General features: G+C 40.1%; 1 protein-coding gene across 1 annotated transcript in view; it reads right to left on the bottom strand.

Annotated features, from left to right (window-relative positions):
• ksr2 (kinase suppressor of ras 2) overlaps positions 1-12,143 on the bottom strand; it is a 96,526-nt gene that overhangs the window by 35,050 nt on the left and 49,333 nt on the right. The window contains exon 6 of the mRNA XM_071535358.1: positions 3,497-3,669. Within this exon, the coding sequence (XP_071391459.1) occupies positions 3,497-3,669 (173 nt within the window). The remainder of the gene's footprint in view (positions 1-3,496; positions 3,670-12,143) is intronic.

The raw sequence follows: 12,143 nt of genomic DNA, 5'->3' as shown, positions 1-12,143 counted from the left end.
TGTGGTAGACTTTCATAAACAGATCACTCAAATTGATCAAACTTTAACCTCTGGATAACAGTGAATTCAGTGCTAAAATAAATAAAGATAAGGGGCAATTAATTAGGTTGGAGATTGTAAATGCAAACATAATTTCTCTCAAGATGAAATAATGCTTTATAATGGTTTGTAAACTGAAATTAATTATCAGTCCTATTAATTCAACATCCCATATGTATTTAGTTGGGGGAGGGGCAAAGTAATCCAGAGGGAGTAATCCAATAGACAAAGTGAGTGATTATTACAACAGGGAATCAGTAATCTCTAATGGATGTCATTTTGAAAGTATCCTCATCCAACCTTGTGCGACAGCATGCAAGTATAATCTCATGCACTAATCACACACACACACACGAATCATGCACACACTAGTATACACAGGTAAACAAACTGAACAAAGGCAGATCCTTGTCTATTCATGGTCCCAGACTCAATACCGTTCGCAATTAGCATTGAGATGAATTAGATTTTTGGATTCTTTTCCCTAAATAATACTTTCTCTATGAACTGGAGAGCCACAGTCCTGCTGCCAGTCCACAACTCAGAACAAAGTTTATTTGTACGTTATTTGACATTTGATTAACAGCCAACAGTGAGACAACAATTGCAATTACAGAGAAAGACAGGCAATATTACATTTCCAAGAGCACTTGACCTGAACTGCCGTTCAGTTCAACGTGACGAGGCGCTTATCAGCCTCAGGAACACTGGTGACATTAGCAGCATTGTTTCTAAGGTTCCTTTGAGCGGCATGACACAAACATTAATGAAAATGAACATGCCTGCACATGCCAACGTAGGGTGCGTTCACACCAAGCATGTCTGGGGCGGGTTTCTTTGATTTCTGGAACATTTAGTCCTTTCGTTTGATTGATTGGCCTTGTGAGAGCAATGCCATTCAAACTGGGGCAGCACCAAATAACTGCGATGCCTGAAAGATGAACTGCAGTGTAGTTTGTTAGGAATGAGAACATAATCCAAACTAACGTCAGGAAACCACCCCGAAATGCAAGGCTTTATGGGTATAAGGAGACGGATGTTAACGTCAGACAGCCAGCAGTTCCTCATGCTTGGAAAGCCTTCATAACAAAATGAACCGAGGGCAAAATGCAGTCTGGACTGATGCTCATATTCAGCGATGTGTTCTTAACTGGCATGAACACCAGAGAGGATACATTATGGCAAAGACATGTCACAATCACAGACGAGTCCACCATGCTTAGCTAAAGTTACAGGGACTGGAATCACTACAACCCAAATCTCTAACCCGTGTGAAATCTCTAGTCTGTGCAACTTTTGGTTACAAGACCCGGTTTGCTTATAACTGGACAGTGTGAACCTCAACAAACCAAATACAAAAAAGCAACAAAGAAAACATTTCCACTATGGGTCGGACCAAAGAAAACAAACTGTAGATGTGATCACACCTTTACATACACACACACACACACACAGTTTTTGAAGACAAAAGTGAATGATACAATATGTGTTTGTGTATGTGTGTGAGACAGTGAGATCGTACCCATCTATTTATATCTGCAATGGTGTTTTGCCGCCTCTATGCATGTAGCTGCATGGCTGTTTTCTCATGCACATACATCTTGGTGTGTTTAGTGTCCTCTCATGCATACAGTGTGTGCTTATTCCATGACATGCTCCTACCAGCCAATATGTGCCACTGTGTCCCACACAGGCAGTAAGTGATGACCTGTTGGTCAAGGTCTAGAGCCATTCACAGCACCGAGTGACGACCATTCATCACTCCTTCTCCTGACACAACCTCCATCACGTCTGCTTCTCTTTCTCTGCCTTTCCCCCTCATTCTCTTTTGCCTAATGGCTTCCGCTGAATGCCCATAACGCAGCAGCCAATGAGGTCGCCAGTATGCAGCAACACGCCACCTCCGGTCATTATGGGACAGCCGGATTGCTCTCGTCTTGCACGCAAGTATATTTTTAACAAAAAGATGTGTGGTTGTGTGAGTCTTCATATTTTTCAGAGTGGAATAGATTCGATTAGATTCAGTTAGATTATACTTCGTTGTCAGAAATGTATCCTGCATCTATACCCCAATAGTGGCAGTGACATAGACAAACCAACACATCACACATCAATTAACATAAAGAAACAACAAAAAACAATTGGAAACATAAATCCACAGAACAGGTCAATCTATCATACAGTAGATAGGTGGGGGCTGTGTGTGTGTGTGTGTGTGTGTGTGTGTGTGTGTGTGTGTGTGTGTGTGTGTGTGTGAGAGAGAGAGAGAGTGAGTGTGAGTGTTGGGGCAGTCAGAAGATTGGGGGCAGTTTAATGGAATGTAAGATAAAAAAGTTCTTATATACCGTATGTTGTGTTTGCAGTTTGGCACCTAAATTCCTCGTATGTGCATTATGTACTTGGTGACAATAAATCTGAATCTGAATCTAAAACGCCTCGCTGAGGGCAAGAGTTGGTATTCGTCATGAAGGACACGTGTAGGGTCTGCTGATACCTTGTGAGTCAGTCTTGCAGTGGTTTTGGTGAATGCTCTATTGAATAAGTCCTGTGGCTGTGGCTGCCCAACTATTTTGGAACATACTCTCAGCAGACGTAAGAGTTTGGATTTCAGCTGTACCAGACAGACATACAGTATTGCATGACGTTCTGAATAGTGGAATGGCTGGTTTGTTAAAGTGCGCAGGTGTTGAGGCAGAAGGGGCAAACATTACCGATACACACAGAAAAACAATTCAATTTTATACCAAGTTTATCTTGGAGACTGAAGGCCTAAAATCTGTTTCAAAAGAGATTTTCAAAACAGATTTTAGGATGAGGCTAAGAAAAATACTAAGTTGCATTCAACAGGTTCAGACTGCTGTGTCTTTGAAGAGAAGTAGTTTAACAGACTACTTCTAGGCTGGGTTGAAATGCAAATAATCTCACAAACCCAGTTCAGTTTTACAACCCCACAGGCAACAACACCTTTTGTTAAGTGACATCTGAGAAATAAGATACCTCCCTAGTACAAATAAGCACCTGTCAAAAGGGATTAGAATATGAAAGTCACACCAAAGAGACATTTTTAAAGAGAAAGAGAATTTTTTAAAGATTTTAAAGGTCTGACCACTGTCATCATTTTCTTATAAGAGGGGTCCAGTGTCTGACTTGAGTAGTACTTTCTGTCCAAATTTTTAATGAATCAGTAAACACAGAAAATTTGTACAGTGCATTAAAAATATTTTTAAAGAAATAGCAAGTAATCTTTGCAACTTTTCAAGAATTGTGAAATAAAGACAGCTTCAATTTCAGATTGACAGCCATTCATTTTGGAAATATTATTTTGGATTTTGAATGAGTTTCATGCATAATAAAGTCATTTAACAAAAAAAAACAAAACATCTCATCTCAAACTTAAACTTGAGTCTGAGTTTAATTAACGACAAAATACAGTTACAAAAAAACAGAGTTCACTTACTTGCAGAGGGTGTTTCGGCATGGACAGGGGGTGTGGAGGGGATGAAGGAGGGGAAGAAGAAGGAGCGCAGCGATCGTTCGGTGTGGAGGGGCGAGCGTTGCGTGGGCAGATTCTCACAGCTGCCCACGCTGCTGTGGATCTTAAGGTTCAAGGGCTTGGTCTTCTTCTTGGCTCTGAGGGAAACAAAGACCACAGAAGGAGAACATGGTGATTAACAGATTAAAGGCGCATTCACAGCAAGCATGTTTGGAGCAGTTTTATTCAAACTCTGGAGCGCTTGTTCCTTTGGTTTGTTTGGTGCCCACGTGGGAACGATGCCATTCGAACTCAGGTGGCACCAAATAACTGCACCAAGATGCCTGGAAATGCGAGTCTTGGTCCTCTTCTGAGTGAACTGCAGTTAGGTTCGTTAAGCGTGAGACTGTAATCTGATCTAACTGCAGGAAACGACTCCAAAATACAAGGTTTTATGGGCACGAAGAGATGCTCATGTTCAGTTATTTCCTCATGTGTTTTTAAAGGAAAATTCCCCACTAAAACACTTTAACACTGTTAAAACCAGCTGTTGGGGGATGGTTTTGGTGTCAGTCTCTCAGAATCAAATAGCAAGGGCTTCTTTCTAGACTCACCATTTTGCAACAATCACACAGGGAGAAATGCATCGTAGAAGAGGCAGAGAGCGACCAATTTCTATACCAACAGTAGCCTCAACAAACCAGAATGCAATGCAGCCGTAAGACATGTGTAGGGCTGTGACTTGTAGCCTACTTTTTCTCGAATGGAAAAACATCACACCCCAAATATGTTCACGCCCCCTTCGTGTGGAAAGGCATTCTAGAAAACGTAGAAAATCACCAACTTAATTAGAAGTAGACGAGGCAGGTTGAGAGAAAATAGATACACCAAAAGAGAGTAAATTACAACACAAAATAACACCTGCAATGCATTGAAATGACACAGAGTACAGAGTACATAACAGTGTAAGAGTAACCGAGGATGGAGTTTTCCTTTAACTGGTACAAATATCTTAGAAGGTAAAGTATGGCAAAGAGTGCAGACAAGTCCATAATGCTTCTAAAGTTACAGAGACTGGAATCAGATTTGTTTTGACTCTCCCCTCCCACAAACTACACACCAATATGTAACAAAAAAACCATAACTGTAGGTGTGGTAGCACCATAAGCCGCAGCAGGCATATTATACTGTAACAAGATAATTATGAGATTAGTTTATCATGATACTGTTTGTGAGGTTGGATGTTATCCATCAAGCTGAATGAAAGCTCTTGGCGTCAGGCCAGTGAGGAAACAGAAGCTGAAGGGAAGAGCATCCAAGAAGGAAGGACAGAAGTCTAGACTACACAAGACAGCACACAGAAAGAGAAAAGGCAATTCATCTGAATTTAACAGTGATGCATCATTTGATGTACTGATGAGTATTTCCTCTCCGAGGTAATGATGTATTCAGTGTTGATATCTCATTGTTGATGCTGATCCATTGCTGTCAGTTTGACTAATTGTTGGTTGTGGAGTCTTATATTTACATATGATCGCTGTCCAGTGAAAACCTTGTTTCTCCAAAATGTCAACTGTTCAGGAACTAAGAAAAAATAGGCTTGTTTTCAGCTTTACCATCCAGCATTTATGAATTTATCCGGTGAGTTTTAAAGGGAGACAAAAGGTGGTAGAATTTTCTTAACCCATAGAGGAGCATGGGATCCTTCAACTGAAGTTGAAAATCACCAAAATTGGAGTTACAAGGTTTTCGCAAGAACAACAGTGATATGAAATTGCTAGGCTACTATGTAAGCAACTTTGTTAAGAAAACTGCTCTACAAATAGTTATCATTATTAGTGGTAGTAGTAGTAGTAGCAGCAGTAGCAGTAGTAGGTAGTGATACTAGTTGCCATGATCGTAGTGGTAGTATTGATTTTTTATCATATATTTGACAATGTCCAAACAATTCCTTGTCTGTATCACCTGACTCATATGAAAAGAGAAGATATAAAGTCTCACTCAGTTAAGTTGGATAGCTTGTCTTTCCCTAGAAGATTTTGATTAAAGATTTTTTCCTTCATCTGACCACTGTTATCATCTGCTTAAGAGGGGCCCAGTGACTGACTTGAGTAGTGCTTTCTGTCCTAACTTTTAATGAATCAATAAACACAAAAAAATGTGTACAGTGCATAAAAAATATTTTAAAGAAATAGCAAGTAATCTTTGCAACTTTTCAGGAAATTTGAAATAAACACAGCCTTATTTTCAGATTGACAACCATTAATTTTGGAAATATTATTTTGGGTTTTGAATGAGTTTCATGAACTCTAAGGGCATTAAACTTGCTCAATATCATGGGGACCACAGACACCTTTGACACAAGTAAAAATATGCAAATATGTGAGTCTTGAGTAATGGACTCTTGCCGTGACAGCAGTGACAGAAGGCTGCAATTATGTCACCTCCTCAGGAATGGAGTTTTTCTTAGGGTGTGTTTGTGTGTTTGTGTGTGAAGCAAGAAGTCTGATTGATGTTTGTTGAAGTCACATTAACTAGCAACACCTTGTGCCAAAACGACAATAGTCCTTAGTTATTGGAGATATTTGATTGGTGGTTAGAGGCTGAACAGCAATCTTACTGGATTTGTTTACACTACTGTGGCTACAGTTCAGCTACAGTGTAGCCCATGGATGCTAGCTACAAATGTTTCTATATGGTTACAGTCCTGCTTAACTATTTTTTGGCGGAAGCTTGCAAATGACTTTAGCTTGGAATAAAATCATTTTAAATCAGTATTTCATGCCAAATGATAGATGTCTTTGGTAAGTAGCTGTGTAATAAGTGGGATAATGTACAGCGAGCCAGTCTTTATCGCACCATAAGCCTCCTCAGGGTGATGGAGCCTTGATTCACCCTGTCAGGGCTTATTTTGCAATAACGGCCAGCTCGCTGTACATTATCCTTCACTTAAATGCTTTAGCTGCAGACTGATAAGGTTATTCCAACAATCACCATAATTACTGTCTTCTTCACACTTATGCACTGCTGCACTTCTTTTAAAATGTTGTATTTTACTTGATTTTATGCATTTTATGTACTCTATTTCTTAACTTTATTTTTTATTATTATTCAGTGGGTTTTATTTTCCATCTTATGTTATGCTCATTCTATGTCTATTTTCATGCATGTAATTTCTTTGTTGTAAAGCATTTTGAGCTGCATTTCATGTATGAAAGGTGCTATACAAATAAAGTTTATTATTATTATTATTATTTTTTTTCTGTTTCTGTTCAGTTCAGAACTCTGACATTTGGATAATTGAGCATCTACTGCAGTTTGTAGCTTGCATACACTCTAGTGACACATTTACTGCATCTCAGTAAGTTGTCACCTGTAAGTACACTGACACACAAGTGATACTGAGTGACAAAGAGGTGTAAACTGAGGTTAGCCCGCTCCCGAAACACATTAAAATAACATGAATCATCTTAAAATTATTATTCACTGACAGCCTACGCACCTTGGGTTCCTTATGGGGAAACTTAACTTATCTGAATTGAAAATGTCTCAAGAGACTTCAAGAGCAATACCGTTCCAGCTCCTCACTCATTCCTGATGTTTATCATCCCGCAAGCTCAAAACTCACTGAAAAGACCGGGGGGCAAAGTACACACACACACACACACACACATCGACGCGCACACCAAACACACACACATACGTGCACGCACACACAAAGTCACACAGATGCATAAATAAACAACCTGTTAACTTGAGGGAGCAACACTACATCCTTAGGCTTGACAGAAACAGCAACAAACATGGCTGTCACTAAAGTTGAATGACTTGTAGAAAAGTGACAGCATTCCTGATTGAGTTCTCTAGTTAGAGAACAACAGAAGACACAGGGACTCTATAAACCGGATTTTGGCCAACCAAACTAGATTGTACACGCACACACGCACACACACACACACACACGGATGCTTAAGTGAGCATGCATGCACAAACACATTCACACACTATTCATGATGAGCCCAGAGTGGCCTGAAGTGTTTTTGAGGGGATGAGAGAGGAGGGGGCAGCTGCGGACGGCTCGACATGCTACAAAAAAAAGACAAGCGAGACGGGAAGGACAGGATCACACAGGTGAGAAAGATGCATGGAGAGTGAGCGAGAAAGAAAACAGAGACATCAAAGAGAAGGGCTGATAGAGAGGCATGACACAAGAACCAGATAGCATCAGAGACAAGCAGAGCTAAACAAAAGAAAAACAGAAGCAGATAAGCAGTGGTAGACGGAAACAGACTGAGATCCCAACAAAGGAATGCAAACACATGGAGGGGGAGACATTTAGAGAAACCTGTTTGGTGACCTGTCCAAGAGGGATAGTTGACAGTAAAAAGAAGAGGAGAAAGTGATCAGGGTGGCGTGGAAAGAAAGAAACAAGAGCCATAAATGGAAAACATCTGGGGGAGAGAATCACAAGAGAAAGGAAATCTGGGGACATCATCAGTCACAGAGAAAGACATCCACTTTAAAGAAATATATTAAAAAATAAAAACTTCAGGGAGCGAGTCCCGGCTGAGCATGCAAAGTAAGACTCATTAAGTGTGGGGTGTATTAAGGCCCCGCGGGAATTTTTCTTCCCATGTCAGTCTCTCACTGCCTAAGACTGAGTCATGCAATTAGACCTTTAAGCCAGCCCAACACTTCAGTCCCATCTCCCGCAATAAGGAAGCAGCCTTCAGGTTATCACTTCGCCGGCATAGAGCTTTTGTCAGCTATTCCGATTAGCCCACGTTATGCCATTCGAATCTAATTTAGACCATTCATCTCTCTGCATGCATGCCTTTATCCTCTCCTCAAATGACTGGTAGACGTTCAGGAGGAAAGTGAAAATGAATGTAGAGAGAAGGGAGAGGATTCCCAATTTTGGTTTGAAAACGTTTGTCGGTGCGGGCGGGCGGGCGGGCGGGCGGGAGACTGTGTGTGTGTGTGTGTGTGTGCATGCAGTAAACTCAGTGAACTCCACAGTTACTTTGCAACGTCGTTAAATCATCTATTCAGCTCTCCTTTTTTCAAGCCGGTGTATGAAAAGTTCAGGGTGAGAGAAACTTAAAGAATATGCGATACAGAAAGAGAGAGGTGGGTGACCTGACAAGTGTCAAGAGAAATCAGCAAAAGCGCGCAGAGGTGATTGCAACGGCTGTCCTTTGATCTAGTCTTATATCACGATGTGTCTCTCGCAGATGAAATGCATCGCATGTATGTGTCACATCTCAGGTACCATCTTACTGTCAAACGAGCAAATCAAAGTAAGTGGGAGCCTTAAATCCCCTTGGTCCTTCCATATTGAGTAGTAGACAAAACAGGAACACCAAAGCTGTTTTTGTCGTACTTTCATTCATGCATTTCCACTTAACACATCCTGGTGATTCTAGTGATCGTCGGTTACGTCATGTTTATAATCCCTCCTCCCGTTACGCTATATATTTATTTATATTCTTTGTTCCTGTGCTGTTTTCTGCTGCAATGTCGCAGTTTCCCCGCAGAGATGATTAAAGTTTCATCCTCATCTATTCTTAACTGAGTGAAAGTGCAGCCTAAAATTTGCAAGACATGCATTTGTGTTAATGATATCCAGTGATGTGATGGTGAGTCATGGTGTTTGCTGATGATAGCGTGTTCTCTGTTCTTGTACGTCTTGCTGATCATCTTTGAAGGTTGGACATGTAAGAGCCATTCTAGGGGAAAAGATATTTTAATATATTTGTAATTTGTATATTTGAAATAATGTTGATAGCTAATAATGTTAATTGAAATACTAGTGATATTGAATAGTTAATTTGTACTATAATCATATTTGTTGATTATTATAGAACATTAGATTTCCTATAGTTTCTTATCTAGGCCTATAGCCTAATAGATTCCAAGTAGTTGAAATGCTCTTACGTCACCGTCATTAGACTCAATTGGAGTGAGAAAGTCCACAGTTTTTTGACTGAGAGAAAATGATTGCCAGTTGATGAATCTGTCTGTAGTCTGTAACTTTTTTGTTTTTCCACTAAACGTTCTAAATGGAGTTTTGGTCTCTCGAGATTTATTCACGTCAGACTCATTGCTTTTTGCATGGACTTTACCCAGTAGCTGCACATTTTGAAACACTGAAGGAGTGCTGCTACAGGACATGAGCGCTGCCAGAGGGAATCAAGGGGAGACGGCTGGATGTGGTGTGGGCAGGGAACAAACAACCAAGGTATATTGTGTTACGCTTTATGTGGAGAAACGGTCAATTGTACAAATGCACCAGTCAGTTTGTATATTTACAGACAGCATGGTACATGTATGGATGGACATGCAGAATCATTCAAGAATAAATTCTGATGCATATAAGAATCGATTATCCCCCCCTCCCCTACAGAGGAGTAGAGGAAATACAGTTTTATTGCACTGTTGCATTATTTACGCAGTAGTGTTAAACAGTAGTTATTTAAGTAGCCTATATATTTGGTTTAGTTAAGTTAATCTGGAGGGGGGATAGTTTGATTGCACTGTTGGTTTTGCATAATTTATGCAGTAGTGTTAAATATGAGTTATTTAGTTAGCCTACTTATTTGGTTTAGTTAAGTTAAATTGAGGGGGGGTATATTTGATTAAACTGTTAGTTTTGCATTATCTAGGCAGTAGTGTTAGTGTTAAGTAAAAAATATTTAACAGTACTGCATAAATAATGAAAAACCAACAGAACAATCAAACTGTATTTCCTCTACTCCTCTGTAGGAGTGGGAGGATAATCGAGTCTTAGATGCATCACAATTTATTCTGGAATGATTCTGCATTGAATTGAAGTAATTCAATAATCAGATTTTAAAAATGTAATGAAGTTTAATTTTTGAAGACCGGGCTGTATGAACTGACGGCTAGACCAATCGGATGGTGCCACGTGAACGGACGTGCGTGGATCTTGTTATATTGGAGTGAAGCTGTGAGAGATAAGAGAACGGGGGCATGTGCTGATAAACCAGGGGATGTGGGAATTTTTGCCGGGCGATATGGCATATTTGTGAGGTTAAGTGAGTACATATGGTTGAGTCAGTCAATTTGTAAATTTTCTGACGCTGTGGTACGTGTACACATGCACTGGTCAATTTGTATATTTACCACATCGCCAATAAATGTACAAACTGACCGGTCCATGTATGTACAATACATGTACCATGCTGTCAGTAAATATACAAATTGACCGGTGCATGTGTACACATACCACCATGTCAGGAAATTTACAAATTGACTGACTCAACCATATGTACTTACTTAACCTTACAAATATGCCAATACCCACACATCACTGTTGTCACGTGAAAACCTTGTGACTCCAGTTTTGGTGATTTTTGTGTTTTAACTTCAGTTGAGTTCATGCTCCTCTATAAGTTGGGGGAGATCCTGCCACTCTTGGTCTTATGAAATGCTTTCAAAACCCATTGGATAATCTCTAAAATGTATGGTGGTCCAGCTGAAAACAAATCCGTTTTTTCTTAGGTTGACATTTTGGAGATATGAGGTTTTCACCCGACAGCGACGACATATAAGAAAAAATTTGATGTTCGTACACGCACACACACACACACACACACACACACAGACACACTCACACGCAAATTCATCCATCCTCTCACTGAACATGCGCTTACTCCTACACTTGCGGAAACACTAATTACACTGATACCTTCAAGTAAAAGTTTCATTTGATCAAGGACACAACAGAGAACAGGAGAACAGCAACACTTCAAACAACTCATTTCCTTTACATTCTGACATATCAAACGAGAGGAATTCGGAAGGCAGGGTCATGAATATTGCACAGGTTTCCGCCTAGCTGGCTAGCAGGTGCTCACTAACCAACTGGCATATTTCGACAGTGATGCTCTAATATTGCAAAAAAATCCAAGCTCTTTCTAATTAACACTTGTGCCCGTCTCTGAGAATAAACGACTCGCAGGAATCCATCTGCATACCTCCACTTCTACCTCAGAAATATGCAGAGAGCTCTGCCGAGACCCATATGGCGAGAAAAGCACCCTGTTGCTTTTTATGCAAATGGAGAGCTGGAATAATATCTCTGGCAGCCACTGCTCTTTGCTGCTTTAATAAAGTTGGAAGAGAAATGAAATAATGGTGGCTAGAATAATGATTACAACAGAGGATTACTGTGAGCCTTTCTAGTGGTTTCATCCGAAGCAGGTCGTCTTGCTTTGTGGTGTCAACCCTGACTTGAATTAAACTTGGCAGCCTGCTACCATTGGTATGTTTTTTCTTTCCCGAGGCAGAATAGTATAAGCTAATGCCATGATCACAGTTATTCTGTAACTTATTATTGCGCTTCACACTAGTTCTGTGCAACGATCCAGCGGCTCAAACGTATTGCAGGTTTCTACACAGTTTCAATTACAAAATTCCATACTTTCTCCAGAGCTTAATTTAGGGTTCACACACTCACATGGACATCAAATTCAATGACTTGTCAATGACTTTCAAGGTCTTGTTTGGTTAAATTCAAGGCCTAAAAAAGTGGTCAAAATTAGACATCACAGAGGCCTTTTTACTCATGATCTTGTCAAGTCAAGAAATCATGGTGAAAACATTATTT

The sequence above is a fragment of the Centroberyx affinis genome, unplaced genomic scaffold (assembly GCF_046629955.1).
Source record: "Centroberyx affinis isolate AG114_WGS23_722 - 3 ecotype Tasmania unplaced genomic scaffold, CSIRO-AGI_Caff_v1 ptg002694l_1, whole genome shotgun sequence".
Lineage (NCBI taxonomy): Eukaryota > Metazoa > Chordata > Actinopteri > Beryciformes > Berycidae > Centroberyx > Centroberyx affinis.
Note: the sequence above shows the minus strand (reverse complement) of the source record. Positions and strands in the feature narration are given on the sequence as shown.